Here is a 15,896-nt window from a genome sequence, read left to right on the forward strand (position 1 = left end):
GCAGAACACAGTATGGAGATATGAATAAATTAAGCTTTCATTTTGCTGCTGTAAAGAAAGATTCTGTGCTCACATCTGATAATGTAAAGGATGACCAAGAAAATACGATCTCCACATAAAATACATTCTTTAGATGCAATGATCAAGTAATAGCAATTTGGGGACAAAATCTCTGGTTCTTTGGCAACAGAGATGACAACGATGACAAAATAATGGAAAGATATTTTAGTAAGAAGTTAAAAATTCTATTTAAAGACATACTTTTGACAAAAAAAAAGTGTTGTCCTTGTAGGCCAAGTCCATTACAACTTTCCTTTCATTCTATTCACTTTTTGCTCCTACAAAGGAACAAGTTGATTTATGCCTTACAGAAAATAATGTTTTTGTAACTCACATGTGAAATAAATTCACTTGAGATTAATAGCTATCACAATGACAATTTAGGCATAGTTTGCAGAACAACTGTATGGTAAAATGGAAAGGCCTCTTGATTTACAGATTTTTTTTTCTCTTGATTTACAGATGTTTACAGTCATTTCAGGTGCTATGATAGGAAGCTATATGTAATGACAAATTCTCTAAAGACAAGCAGCTCTGAAGACCTGATTCTTGAAACCTCTTCAGTGTAAAGTTATCATTTAGGTACAATGCAAAACAATGATGGGCTTATTGGGGGATGTGAAGGTCAAAGGCAGCCTAGGATACAGTGACCAGGAAATGGTGGAATTCAGGATCCTGAGAGAGGAGGGGAAAAAAATCATAACTCTGGATATTTGCACAGCAGACTCCAGCCTCTTCAAAGAGGCAGCTGGAAAGGAACAACCCCAGCCACCAGTACATGCTGTGGGTCACCCACCTGGGAGGTAGCTTTATGGAAAAGGACCTGGACATCCTAGTGCACACTGAGTTGAGCATGAGCCAGCAACGCAACCTTGCAGCAAAGAAGCTGAATGGTATTCTGGGATGCATTAGGCAACTTATTGCCGCAGGGGTAGCGGGGGGTGATCCTTCCCCTCTATTCAGTATTGCTGAGGCCACGCCTGGAGTACTGTGTCCAGTGCTGGGGTTCCCAGTACAAGGAGATATGGACATACTGAAGAGAATCCAGCAAAGGGCTACAAAGATGATAAAGGGACTGGAGCACTTCTGATATGAGGAAAGAGTGAGAAAGCCTGGAGAAGGATTGGGAGGAATCTTATCAATGTATATACCTACCTAAAGGAACAGTGCAAAGAGGATGAAGCCAGGCTCTGTTCAGTGGTGCCCAGCGACAGGAGCAAAGGCAATGAGCACAGACCAAAACACAGGAGGTTCCCTCTGAACATCAGGAGATACTTTTTCACTGGGAGAGTGTTACCAAGCACTGGTACAGACTGCCCAGAGACATGGTGGAGTTTTCTTCATTGGAGATACCCAAAAGCCATATGAGAACGGTCCTAGGCATGTGGTTCTACATAGCCCCACTTGAGCAGTTTGGACCAGATGACTTCCAAAGGACCCTGCCCACGTCAACCATTCAGTCATTCTGTGATTCTAGTAAGTTGATCTTCCAAGTGAAGTCAAATAGAAGACGACATTGCTACAGTACACACTGTCTACTAGTTTAAGGTATTTTTATCCACTCAACGAACTTTGACCAGAGTATTAAAAAAAAGAAAATGCATTTCTTTTGTAATTGAAACACGCTCATCTTAGGTTCTTCCTCAATTTTCTATAAATATCTGTTCAGGATAAAACCTTCATATGATGGAGTGAAATCTCAAAGACTGACTGAGATTCAGTAAAGAGTTTCTCTCTAGCCTTTTCCAGTGTTGTTCCTTCATAAGTTCTCATTTCTGTTCTGTTCTCATTTCTCTACATTTCTGTTTTTCTCTGGTAATTTGTTTTCTTTCATCTGAGAGATAGTTCATAGTGATCTCTTCTCATGTGAACAATATATTTTATTGCTCTATGATCAAAAGCAGATTCTTTGGTGTAATGTGAGTATCAGTCATTTCATTCTAAGAAAATAATACAATTCTGTGTCTGTATATGCCAAAGACCTTTATATTGTATTGGGAAATAAATTGGTATTACTCTACGCAACAGGTAAAACTTGAGTAACAGCAGCTGCAAGCCTCAATATATTGTCCCTGGCTCGCCTCTGCTAACAAGAAAGCTATTTAGTGTCTGTGCACTTTTAGCTTATTAAATTCCTAACATGGCTGCTAACAATATGCAGAAATTAATTTTCACTCATTATTTTTTGTACCTCATGATGAGGAACAAGTCTCAGACCACCAGATCATTTACCACTTCTTTACAACTGATAATGACTTCTTACCTGGTCTCATTTCAAGTGACCACTTAGGAGTGAGAAATGCTGGATATTCACATTTTTAACAGACCTTACATTTTTGAAAATGTGAAAAACATTAAAAAACCACACAAATTGATCTTTTCTTTTTAATTTTAAGCATTTTTCCATGAGGTAAGAAAGAGTTGGAAAAGGCCCTTTTACTTTTCAGAAAATGACTAGCGTACTTAATCCTCCTTACAATTCAACCTTTATATGGCAAGAAGCTCTTTAAAATGTTCTTGAGGTCATTCTTCACTTGCTTGTGGAGATCCCTGAACAAGATATTTTACAGGAGAAAAAAACTGGCAAGTGTGTTCTAAGAGAACATGATATAAAACACCATTTACCTACTGATCACTGGAATTATACTCAGCATTTCATTTGAATGTCAGAGTTCAGCTGGAAAACAAATCTTCCATGCACACTATGTTAGCATCTTACAAGGCTGTTCTCTATTCAAGTAAATTTGAAAGAAATCTCATAGCTTAGATATGCTTTATACCAACCCATCTGAATATCACAATTACTTTTTTTAAGTATCCCTTTAAGTACTGCAAGTCATGCTTAAAATATTATTATACTGCAAACCTCTAGAGCACTAGAGCACATCTAGCATGTAATGACTTCTAAGAACTTCTGAATATCTGAAAATCATTTATCACTCATAGTATTATGTGAGACACATAGTACTATGAGTACTGCTATGGCAGCTCATGCAGACAGCTTCTTAGAAAATTTGCCTTAAACAATTTTTATTTTGTCCAGTCACATTTTTTCTATGCCCTGTTTATGTAATATGAGTAAATTCTTAATGCTTTTTAAAAATACATTTTTCTAAATATCAAATACTGCTCTCAAGTGCAGCATGAAAGCTGCAGTTTTATAGGATTTTTTTCCTGCAACACAAGAGGTATTATACTAACTTTTTTATACCAGTAACAATAAAAATAGAATATAAAAAGCAAAACTTGCTATCATAAGTTGATAGTAACTGTTGTGCCATTAAAAGCTGATTCTATACAAGTTTTGGGGTTACAACTACACTTCACATTTTAATAAAAGTATTCGTACGATTAAATGCATTCATTTAGAAACAACACTGATTTTCAGATCTATTAAAATATTTTTACTGTTCTCCTCAAAAGCTAATTTCCTGCTAAAATTCTGCACTTTAAATTTTGGAGGTATTAGACTATATGCTGTGAATACCTTGCTATTACCACTATCCCTATCATTTGCATTAACATTGCAAGTAGTTTGTAAATGTGTCTCACATTTGATTTTTTTCAGTTCATTAATGTGTTCTTCCCAAGCAACACAAGGGTATGCATTCATTGCATACACCTATAATGTAAAAGTCTTCTGGCAATTATCTTTGCTCTTCAAAAAAGGACTTCAGGCTGCCTAGGAGGACTGGGCATTAAAAACATGTTAGACTCCTTATTACTAAGTCTGTCTCAAAATAACCCTCTCCATTTTTTTGTGTTTCATGTACCTATGTCTAAAATACATAAAGCTCACCTGTTTCTCTTCTTTCGATGCTCTCTGTTGGAATTTTCTGATTCACTGCCACTGCTGGTGTTACAGCGAGACCGTGATCTGGAGAGGTGAAAGGCAACAGCTCAAGTGAATTTATCTACTAACACCAAAACTACTGAAGTTCTAAGCAAGGACTAAAGAAGGATGCAAAGACATAACTAGGAAATTCAGACCTGAGACTCTAAGGGCTTGTCTATACCTAAAAGTCATACTATCTTTTTCTTATTACATCTGTCTTCTACAAAGTTCGTATCATTTTCCAAGTGTCAGTCAGTATGGAAGAAACACCACTAACGCTATGACCCTGCTGATCTTTATAAATACAGAAAGATTGAAGTACACACATCGGCAGGCATGTGCATTAGCACAGCTTTGGGATAACCCAATGCACAGCTACAAAGATAGCGCACTACATGAGGATAAAGAAATCTGCAGGAGAGAGTCTAACAGAGACGTACAAGGATGATTGCAGGATTTGAGTATCTCTCCTATGAAGAAAGGCTGAGTGAGCTGGGGCTGTTTAATCTTGAGAAGAGCAAACTGAGAGGGGATTTTATCAACATCTCAGGGGCAAGCGATAGTCTCTTTTCGGTGGTGCCCAGTAATAGGACAAGGAACAACAGGTACAAGCTAGAACACAGGAGGCTCCACCTCAATATAAAGAGACACTTTACGGTGAGGGTGACAGAGCACTAGAACAGGCTGCTCAGAGAGGTTGTGGAGCCTCCTTCTCTGCAGACTTCCAAAACACACCTGGATGCATTCATGTGCAGTCTATCCTAGGTGATCCTGCTTTGGCAGGCACAACGGACTCAATGATCTCTGGAGGGCCCTTCCAACCCCTAACATCCTGTGATTCTCTGACTGCAAAGCTTCAAATGGTAAGGTGACATTTATGGCTCTGATTATTACTGAAAAAGACTGGTTGAACAGACTGATGCTGAACTTCAAGCAGAAAGCGGGCATATGCCTGCCTACAGGCAAATCCCTTTCATGCAAAAGAAGTTCTTGGCTACTACTACCTGAGCTCCTTAAATCCTTGATTTCCACTGATCCCCTTATTGGAACAACTTTTCTTTCATTCTTGCAGTCAGAGTGACTCTGCTCTTCAAAATTTTTCTGTATTTCAAGTATTTTCTTGTCCGTATTTAACCAATTTTTCCCAGGAGGCACCAAGGCAGCAAAAATCACACCATGGCAGAAGCACCAGATACAGCATCTTGTTTGCTCAAATTCAAGGTACCTCTTCCTCTGACTTTTCAGTAATGGAAATCTCACCCAAATTTTGGAAATGCACATCAAATCACCTTGTGTTCCCAGTCAGGATAGCACTTGTGGGGAGACAGAGGGCTGCTGAGCTGTCAGCTCAGTGGCAGCTGCTCATGCTGGCTGTCATGATATTATCTTTTACTGAATATTAAACATCGGATTTTAGTGAACTGAATAAAATACCAAAAATAGAAACAAAGGTGGTTTCCTAAGTCAGGTGTAAGAACACATGAAATCATGGTGATCTTTCATCCGTTTTGTCTCATGTTTTCTTGCTGTGCAATATATTCAATATTTTGCAGGTGGTATATCTATATGGTCTGACAAGGAGCAAGAAAGAAGGCATAGTCAATTTGGCAAGAAATGTAAAGCACAGTCCAGGAGGGACCTTGCGGTGAGGTGGGTTACATGATTTGGCATTTCAGAGAAACAGTTGACAGAGAAGACTCATTTTCTGATTAAAATCAGAGGAGAGTAGCCAAACTGTAAGCAAGAGAAGAAGCCTTGTTCCAATATACAACAACCAATGTATACACAGTTGTAGGTTAATATAGCAGACACAGCATCTGGAAAGAGGTCCCTTCTGACCACTAGGGTTTTCAATCTAGGATGCCTAACTAAATCTTCTTGGTTTTTAAGTGCTGAACATTTATCACAGGATTGTCACCAGCAGCTTCTAACAGTAACAGTCTTAAAAAAAATGTTATCTTTTAATAGGTGCAAAGTATGTGAGCACTTTCCCTTATTGTGATTGTCTCTGAGATGTTTGTATCCCTGCCAAAGCTCCCTTCCCATACTAAAGCAGTGAATCAGATCCTGGGAGTGCCTCTTCTCCTTTGCAAGCTTCAGGAGACTCTGACACTGAAATTCACCATACTGCCTCCTTTTTCCAGCAGCCATAGCAGGAGCACAGCAGCATGGGGAAGTGCAGCATAGTCATGGTAGATAGATGCAAACATCTACCAAAAGCTGAAGCTGTTGAAGGCTACACCTGAATTCACACCACCATTGAATTTGGAAATGTGACATCTAGTCAAGACTGTATAGGAGAGGGGAAAAAAATAGCTTAAGAAAAAAAATCTACCAAGGACATGAGAAGATTGTAAGAAGTTATACAAATTTGGTGCTTCTATGACAAGGCAACAGAGCTAATGGATGAAAAGCAACTGATGTAATCTACCTGGACTTGTGCAAAGTGTTTGACACTGCCCACCACAACATCCTGGTCTCTAAATTGGAAAGATTTGGATTTGATGGGTAGATCACTCAGCAAATAAGGAGTTGGCTTGATGATTGCACTCACAGAGAGATGGTCAATGGTTCAAGGTCTAAGAGGAGACAAGTGATAAGTGGTGGCCCTCAGGGATTGGTACTGAGATCAGTGTTGTTTAACACCTTTGTTGGCAGTGTGGACAGTGGGACTGACTGCATCCTCAGCGAATTTGCTGACAACACCAAGCTGTGTGGCATGGTCAACATGCTGGAGAGAGTGATGCCATTCAGAGGGACCCTACCCTGACAGGCTTGAGAGGTGGGCCAATGCCAACCTCATGAAGTTCAACAAAGCCAAGTGGAAGGTCCTGCACCTAGGTTGGGGCAATCCCAAGCACAAATACAGGCTGTACAGAGAATGGATAGAGAGCAGTCTTGACGAAAAAGACTTCAGAGTGCTGGTTGATGAGAAGCTCAGTGTGAGCTGGCAATGTATGTTTGCAGCCTAGAAGGCAAATCAAATTCTGGGCTGTGTCAAAAGACGCATAGCCAGCAGGTAAAGAGAGGTGATTCCACCCTCCATTCTGTTCTTGTGAGACCCCACCTCGAGTACTGTGTTCAGATCTGGAGCTCCCAACACAGAAGAGACATGGAACTGTTGGAGCAGGCCTTCTCCTTCGCTTTAAAACTGATTCTTCACTACTGTTTTGATTCTTCCTGTGACATTGATGAATTTTTACTGAAATACTATCAAGACACTAAACACAAATACACAAAACCTCTTACCTCCAAAAAAAACCACAACACACCAACTTTACAACGGGTTTGGGGGTTTTAGCATTAAGGCAGAGAAAAAAGGGCATGTGGTTGTATTTAAAGTTTCCAGGACACCTCTGCAGCACATTTTGAAGGTGGGATTCCATTCGAGCTCTCATTGCAAACCTCAGACATGCAAGGTTAAGCATAATACGCTAGCTTTTAGAATTTCCTACTGTTATCAGCATAGCAAATCCTGATGTTTTCCTCTTAATTCCGGAAGAGAATAGCAACATAGCTATTGTTATTCAACAACTGATAAAGGAAAAAGCATGAATGAAACCAAGATTCAGGAAGATATAATTAGGTAAGAATCTACTACTGTCAGTCTTCACAATCTCACATATGAAATAAGACTTTTAAAATAATTTTGTTGGTGTGGTGGCCCATGACAAAACTTGCTATCAAGTAGATCAGCCAAACGCAAATCCCTGATGATAAACACTTGCATCTCAAAAGATTTCTTACTTTACAAGACACTTTATTCTTTTGTTTGTACAATGCCAGACAAGGCCTTCTGACCACCCAATCAGGAAACACGTTGGTATTAACACTTACAAGGATTCTGTCCAACAGGATAAATCAGTATAACTCTGTGGACTTAGAACTACACTGATTTTCTTTAACTGAGGCATCAGGTCACTAAGCACATAGCATGGGTCAGTTTCTTCACTCATGCTCTCAACATCCAGTAGCAGATAAAAGGTTTGAAGCACCTCAGAAACCTGACAGCTAGACACTGTTGCATTGTCAGAGAACTTTCAGCAAACCCTAGCTTTGAATGCCAAACAGGTAATCACTTCAGAGATTTTAGAAGAAGATATAATTCCCAGGTGCCTGCTTGTAAGGTAGTCCTAGAAGATTGTAATGAAAATGACACAGTAGCTGTGATGGGTGTCACAAGAGACCACAGCATCAGAATACCTCAGCAATGGAAGCAACTTCTCATCAGGACAAATCATCCCAGGTAACATATAGTCTCTCAAAGTGTATCAACCCAGAACTGTCCCTGTAGTTCGCATTTTGGACATATTACCGGACACACAGCACAGAATCTCCATCCATGTAACCTTAATTCTCTACATTATTCAATTCTGCATATATGCATTAAAAGCACATTATGTATCTCACAGTTGTCTTTTTGGTGGGCATCCTCTCTAACATAAAGTAATTCGCGCATGGGACTGTTGAAAACAGCTTTATGGTTCATTTGTTTCATCTTTGCTGCACTTAAAATAAAGCAATGTATTTCAAGCAAAATACTCCCCTGTATTAGAAACTCATTGTCAAGCGATGATGTGGAATGATGATGGTGCCATCCATTAATCCTTTCCTTCACCATGGAAAAACAGCCATGGGAAGGACCTTGCATGTGCAAATAATGCAATTTCTCATATATTTTTTCTCACATTCGGAACAGCACACAAGCAAATAGTCTGCCCAAAGCTTCCTTTCCAAAAGCAGATCTGGTATTCCTATTCAGGTTTGGGTGTTTTTTTGACTAATAATTGGCCCCTAGAGTACTCCTTTTCTCAGGACCCACCTGTGTGTATACAAGATTTTACTGAACACAGAGCATGCAGGATCTTAAGCTTTCTACCGTGAAAAGCTAACAGTAATGAAACCTGAGGCTCTTACCTCCGCCGGACTGGCTGTCCAGACTCGTTCTCGCTGCCACCTGATGGGTTTCGTCGCCGAGAGTAAGGAAATTTTGGTGACTTACTGCGGTCACTGGGAGAATTATACAGTCCACTAGGGTTGAAAAGGAGAACCAAGTAGTCAGCTTTAAAATTTTGAGGACAGTCAGGCCAGCTAACTGAGGTTTTCTTGAGGTTCATCCTCAAGCAAATGAGAAGGCTCACACAAACACTTGTATAAATATTCAGCTATACGTGTGTGTGTGCATGCTATGCAAATACAGATCGTACTTTGTTCCAGCAATAAACATTTTCACACTAACACTTGAAAACATGTCTTAGTGTTCTCAAGACGATATCTAAGCTTACAAACTGTAGAATCAAGTATACACATGTTCTTTTAGCATAATGAAATTTCTGTGTTTCGGCATGAGTTATCCAACCTCTGTTTATGTTTTCCAGGAATATAAGCATGAAAATAGTGTTCCTGTTGTGATACACATCTTCATCACAGAGCTAATGCTTCAGACCATCAAACAAATTTAGCTCCAGCTCTCCGCTTTTCATCCATGCAACCCTTTGCCAACAGTGTAAAAGCATTTCACGCTTCAGGTTATGTACTTAAGCCCGGGTGGAACTCAATGGGTTGGGTTGCTGCTGAATTAGATGTAGACAGTCAAATGACTGTATAGATTAGCCTGCGATACCTTCCTACAGAAGTGTAAGGACTTCTTCCAACAGTGTTAAGAGAGCCTGTGATGGAGTACGTAAGTGTACCAAAGTTCAGTTAAGGTATTTCCTTCTGCTTTCCTAAAACCCTCTGGCCTTCAAGTTGGATACATTTTTCTTCACTTGCTTCTGTACGCTGCTGATTACAGCACTGTTCTGCACAGTTGAGAAGTTGACACCATTCATCCCAATGAGAATTATCATCAGAAGCTGTAAAACCCTCTGTCTGCTTATGCGTCTAAAACTGCATCACCCTTTAGAACAGATGGACATGCAGAAACTTAGTCCTACCATTCTTTGGTTCCTGGGAATCAAAATTCCTACTACCCTGAGAGCAATTTAATGCTAGAGCCATAATGTGACAAGCTGACACCACTTCTTTCAAACAATCACAAATAAATGTCTATCCTAGCGGAAGAATATATATAAAATGCTCTGTCCTTGCTCTGAAAACTCTTGATGTTTACACAAGCAGCACACAGAGTAAATTATGTGTCAAAACACACAACATCCTCACAGCTAAACTGAGGAAGTGTGCTCTGGATGTTTGGTAAGTGAGATGTATTGTAAACTGGATGAAAGAAAGAATAAGAGAGTTGTGGTTAATGAGACAGAGACCTCACTCTCAGCAAGTTTGCTCATGACACAAAACTGGGAGGGGTGGCTAACATGCCAGAAGGCTGTGCTACCATTCAGCAAGACATTGACAAGATGGAAAATTGGGCAGGGAGAAATTTAATGAAATACGACTAGGGCAAGTGTAGCCTTGCATCTGGGAAAGAACAACCCTATGTACCAGTATAAACTGGGGGCTGATCTGTTGGAGAGCAGTGTAAGGGAAAAGGACCTGGGGGTCCTGGTGGACAGAAGGATAACCATGAGCCAGAAATGTACTTTTGTGGCCAAGAAGTCCAATAATGTCCCAGGATGCATTAGAGGGGCTGTGGTCAAGAGAGGTCCTTCCCTCGCTCTGCTCTGCCCTGGTGAGGTCACATATGGAGTACTGTGTCCAGTTCTGGACCCCTCAGTTTAAGAAGAACAGGGAACTGCTTGCAAGTGTCCAGTACAGAGCCACAAAGATGATTAAGGGAGTGAAACACCTCCCTTACGAAGAAAAGGCTGTGGGAGCTGGGTCTCTTTAGCTTGGAGAAGACCTAACAGTGACCTTATTAATGTTCATAAATTTTGTAAAGGACGAGTGTCAGGAGGATGGAGCCAGGCTCTTCTCAGTATTGGCCAATGATAGGACAATGAATGCAAGCTGGAGCGTAGGAGGTTTTGTGTAAACATAACGAAAAACTTTTTCACTGTGAGGGTGACAGAACACTTGACCAGACTGACCAAAGCAGCTGTGAAGTCTCCTTCACTGGTGTCATTCAAAACCTGCCTGTAGGTGTTCCTCTGTGACCTACTCTAGGTGATCCTGCTCTAGAGGGAGTGTTGGACTAAATGATCTTTCAATGGATTTTTCAAGGTCTCTTCCAATCCCTAATATTCTGTGATTCTGTGACACACCATGCATACATTTGAATCATCACATAAAAGCAGGACCATACTTGCCCTGATTAAAATCAATGTGCTGTCTAGTTCAATGGCCTATTTCCAAGCTATCACCTACAGGAAGCAGAAAATTTCAATATGTATGACAGCACCTCAGTGCTCTCAGTCCCCTACTATTCCCAGTCCAGGCAACTTACTGAGCCAGCTGCTCTGTATTCAGAAGTCTTCAGAGATTTCTCTTCCATGATCCATGTATCTTCCAGCACCCGTTGTAAAGGAGGACCAATCTCCTACTCACTACTCACTGCCTTTCTCAGGGCTTTTAAACCACCTCCAACAGCTTCTAAAGGTCCTAAGCTCTTATGCTGCAAAAATACAATCATGATCTCTTTCTCCTTTTTTCAGACTGAAGAAAGAATCTTGCCTGGCCTATGCTGTTGCTTCTTGCATAGATTTTATGCACATTCACACCTTTGATTATCCTTGCTGCCCCTCTCAAAACTTCTTCCTGAGATAAGGACATCAGAACTGAACTCAGAATTATTAGAGCAAATATGTAATACAAGAATTTATGTAATGGCATAATGCTGTTCTCTTGCTTTCCTAATAATTCCTAATTGATTTTCAGCCTGCTACATGTTTTCATGAAGTTCTCCATCATAACTCCACAGCACCTCGTTTTACTCAGAAATTCAGGTGTGTTTTTCCCTCCTATGTTCCTTTCTTTACAATTACTACCTCAACATCATCCACCATCTAATGACCTATCTCTGCCACTCCCCACACACAATTTTCATTCCTGTTATCTTAAACAATTCTGTCCCATCACTAAACTTTACTACCACTTTCCAGGTATTTGATAAGTATATTTGATAGCAGAGATCTATGAACATATCCTTGTGGAAAGCCACTGGTGACTTTCATCCCACTGATCACTTCCTCCTACACTTAAATTTGTAATTTTTAACTGGTTATTTATCCATGATAGGACCTACATTTTTACATGAGATAAAGATGCATTGTAACCCTCTTTATATCAATAAATTATATCAATATCCTTCAATCTATTGTCATGGAATGATATATGCCATTGCACAGTATCAAGGACATCCTGTCTTGCCTTACCTCTGCAGGCCATTTTCCTCCCATGAAGCACTTGTTTTACTTCTTTGGTTTTTTGGACTGTTTTCATTTTTCATCTTTTTAAAGCTAAACAGAAGCACATACATACATATAAACCCACAGTGTACAGATCACATGTTCTCTCCCCCTGGCCTCTTAACAATTAATCTTAGAGGTATACAGTCATCACAAAGACCCACCCTGTCATGTAGCTATTTGTCTGCTATGTGAAACAAGGACAATTAACTGCTATATTGAAGAATCTCTTCTACAAAGAGGTAACCTAGAAAGACAGAACAAATCAGTACTACAAGCTCATAATTATGGTGGTACTGAGTCAGGAAAAACATCAAGCTTGTCTCAGAATAAGCAAGAACAGATGTATAGGCAAAAAGTCTAACAACGGGGCAAATACATGATATGATCCCACAGTCTGACAATATGCTGTCAACAGACTACTGAACTAAAGGCTTTATCTGCTTTTTATTTTACACAGTTTTTGATGGAACTTATATTTGAATAGTGCTCTCAAATCTTAAAAAAGAGAGAAAGAGATGATCCTCAAGAGATTAATCCACTGCATTAAATTCCTACGACATTACTCATTCAGAGCAGGTGCACACACTTTACATCTAGAGAGTAAGAGCATGGCACCTTTTCAGATGCGAGTATTATCTCCAGGAATGCAGCTGCAAAACACACTCAGTTCATTGAAACTATTTGAAAAGTTTAGGATCTGAATTTCACCTGAGATTACTGTTGTCCAGGAGGTTTTATGGTTTATCTTTAATTTATACCACTTATGCAGAAGTGGTATACCAACTACGTATCTCAACAGTGAATAAGATGTCAAATTATGAAAACTCAGCTTGTGAGAGCTGCTGAAAGATGCTTTGCAAGCATGAATGACAATTAATGCAAGAGTTATCTAGGATGGAGTAACTACCAAACTGCAAATGCTTCACAGAGCATGTGCTGCCTGTCATGCATACTAAGCCTGGTAAACCTGAAAGCTGTTTTGCATGTGCACAGAGAGACACAGGGAAAAATTTCTTAATTAAAAATATGGAAGAAACACTATTTAAAACCAAGACTCAGTAATAACCTGTCTGTGAACTGCTTTTTAAACTGCCAGGTTAAAAAACTAAATTCAGAAGCCCTGAAGCTGCCTTGTTCAGAGCCCCTTATTTTCATTCTTGCTTAAAACCTGCCTATCCATTTTGTTTTAACAGTCCATTGCTAAAAATTTTTATGCAGCATTTGGAGCACAGGCTGCAGTGAAAGGCTCCAATACCTTCTCAAATCAATCATCTCTGCACTATGGAATAAGTGCACCTCTTGCTTTATGCCTTTCTCTTAACAAATCACAAAAGGACAGAATGATTGAAGTTAGGAGGGTCCATCTGGAGGTCATCTGGTCCCACAAGTATTGAGAGAACTGGCTGATGTTGTCACTCTACCACTCACCATCATTTTTGTAAAAGTGTGGCAAACAGGAGAGGTGCCTGAGGACCAGAGGAAAGCCAATGTCACTCCAGTCTTCAAAAATGGCAACAAAGAGGTTCCAGGAAACTCTACACCAGTGAGCCTCACCTCCATCCTTGGAAAAACAATGGAGAGGCTTATTCTGGAGGTCAATTTTAGGCACTTGGAAGAGAAGAAGGTTATCAGGAGTAGTCAGCATGGACTTACCAAGAGGAAAACGTACTTGACTAATCTGATAGCATTCTATCATGTCATAACTGAATGGGCAGATGCAGGGAGATCAGTGGATGTCATCTACCTTGACCTTAGGCTTTTGACACTGTTTCCTGTAACATCCTTGTGAGCAAGCTCAGGAAGTGTGGGATAGAAAAACAGACTCTGAGACGGATTAGGAACTGGTTACACAATAGAGCGTACAGAGTGGTAATCAACGGTGCCAAGTCCAGCTGGAGAGCCGTAACTAGTGGAGTTCCTCATGGATCAGTGCTGGGTCCAGTCCTGTAAAGCATCTTTATCAATGACATCGATGATGGGACAGAATGTCTGCTCAGCAAGTTTGCTGATGATACTGGGAGGCTTGGCTGATATACCTGAAGGCTGTGTGAAGCCATTCAGTGAGACTTGGGCAGTTTGGAGAGCTGGGCAGAGGAACCTAAGGAGGTTCAACAAGGGTAAGTGCAGAGTCCTGCACCTGGGAAGGAAGAACAAACTGCACCAGAACAGGTTAGGAGGTGACCTGCTAGAGAGCAGCCCTGTGGAAAAGGCCTTGGAGTCTTGGTGGACAAGAAGCTATCTATGGGTCAGTAATGTGCCCATGTGGCCAAGAAGGCAAATGGTATCCTGGGGTGCATTAAGTAGAATGTGTCCAGCAAATCAAGAGAGGTTCTCCTACCTCTCTATTCTGCCCTGCTGAGGCCCCACCTACAATATTGCATCCAGTTCTGGACTCCCCAGTTCAAAAGGGACAGGGATCTAGTTGAGAAAGTCCAATGGAGGACCTACAAGGATGATTAAGGGACTGGAGCATGTGAGAGACCTGGGGGCTTTTTAGTCTAAAGAGAAGATTGAGAGGGAATCTAATAAATGTATATAAATATATGAGGGCTGGGTGCCAAGAAGGAAGTGACAGCCTCTTCTCACTTGCACTCTGTGACAGGACAAGGGGCAATGGGTGTAAACTACAGCACAGGAAGTTGCACCTCAACATGAGGAAGAACTTCTTCACTGTAAGGGTCAGAGTACTGGAACAGGCTCCCCAGAGAGGTTGTGGAGTCTCCTCTGGAGACTTTCAAGACCCATCTGGATGTGTTCCTGTGTGACCTACACTAGATTATATGGCTCTGCTTTGCCAGGGAGTTTGGACTCAAAGATCTCCAGAGGTCCTTTCTAACTCCTAACATCCTGTCATCCTGTGATATACACAAGCAGGGCTATGTAGAGTCAGGAGCCTATGATCATTTCCATGCAGCTTTCAGATATCTCCAAGAAAGGAGACTCCACCACTTCTCTGGGAAACCTGTGCCAGTACTTGGTCACCCCCTCACAGTGAAAAAGTGTTTCCTGATGTTCAGCAGGAACCTTGTGTGTCTCAGTTTGTGCTCATCTCCTCTGTTTTTGTCACTGGGCACAATTGGGAAGAGCCTAGCTCCATCTTCTTTGCACCCTCCCTGCAGGCATTTATACATCTTTGTATTGTTTTCTGCTCAGTGACCTAGCTTCATTCAGCATGACTGAGTAGCATACCCATAAAATTTCTTTAACCTACATTTAGCATTATTTTATAAGGGCTAGAATATCTAGTGTGAGGTGTCCCTGCCCATGGCAGGGGGGTTGGAACTAGATGATCCTTGAGGTCCCTTCCAACCCTAACAATTCTATGATTCTAATATTGGATTCAATTGAAGGTTGGGCTCAATGATCTCTGAAGGTCCCTTCCAACCCCTAACATTCTGTGATTCTGTGATTTCCTCAAATTTAGGAAGCAATTAAACTCAGCTCTTCTTTTCTGGGGCAACCATTCCAAACATTAGGTGTTAGGAACCACTATGAACCATCTGCAGTTTTAGACCCTTCTTCAGAGGACAGTCCAGATACCTAGTACGTGATGCTCACAGCTTCAGTGGAGAAATAAGGACAGAGTTACTTACCTCAAGTAAACCTGTCAGAGTTACTGAGTGTCCAGACACAGGCATTCAAGCAGTTAAGCAAAGAAGTTAGGTGCTGAGTTTTTGACTCTTAGTTTTGTCAGG

At 40.7% G+C, this 15,896-nt stretch overlaps 1 protein-coding gene across 1 annotated transcript in view; it reads right to left on the reverse strand.

Moving 5' to 3' along the window:
• EPB41L4A (erythrocyte membrane protein band 4.1 like 4A) overlaps nt 1–15,896 on the reverse strand; it is a 131,614-nt gene that overhangs the window by 11,933 nt on the left and 103,785 nt on the right. Inside the window, exons 14-17 of the mRNA XM_054397855.1 lie at nt 12,166–12,249; nt 8,813–8,926; nt 7,028–7,075; nt 3,860–3,937 (exon numbers count right to left, since the gene is read on the reverse strand). Coding sequence (XP_054253830.1) covers nt 3,860–3,937; nt 7,028–7,075; nt 8,813–8,926; nt 12,166–12,249 — 324 coding nt within the window. The remainder of the gene's footprint in view (nt 1–3,859; nt 3,938–7,027; nt 7,076–8,812; nt 8,927–12,165; nt 12,250–15,896) is intronic.

Source organism: Indicator indicator, chromosome Z (assembly GCF_027791375.1).
Source record: "Indicator indicator isolate 239-I01 chromosome Z, UM_Iind_1.1, whole genome shotgun sequence".
NCBI lineage: Eukaryota > Metazoa > Chordata > Aves > Piciformes > Indicatoridae > Indicator > Indicator indicator.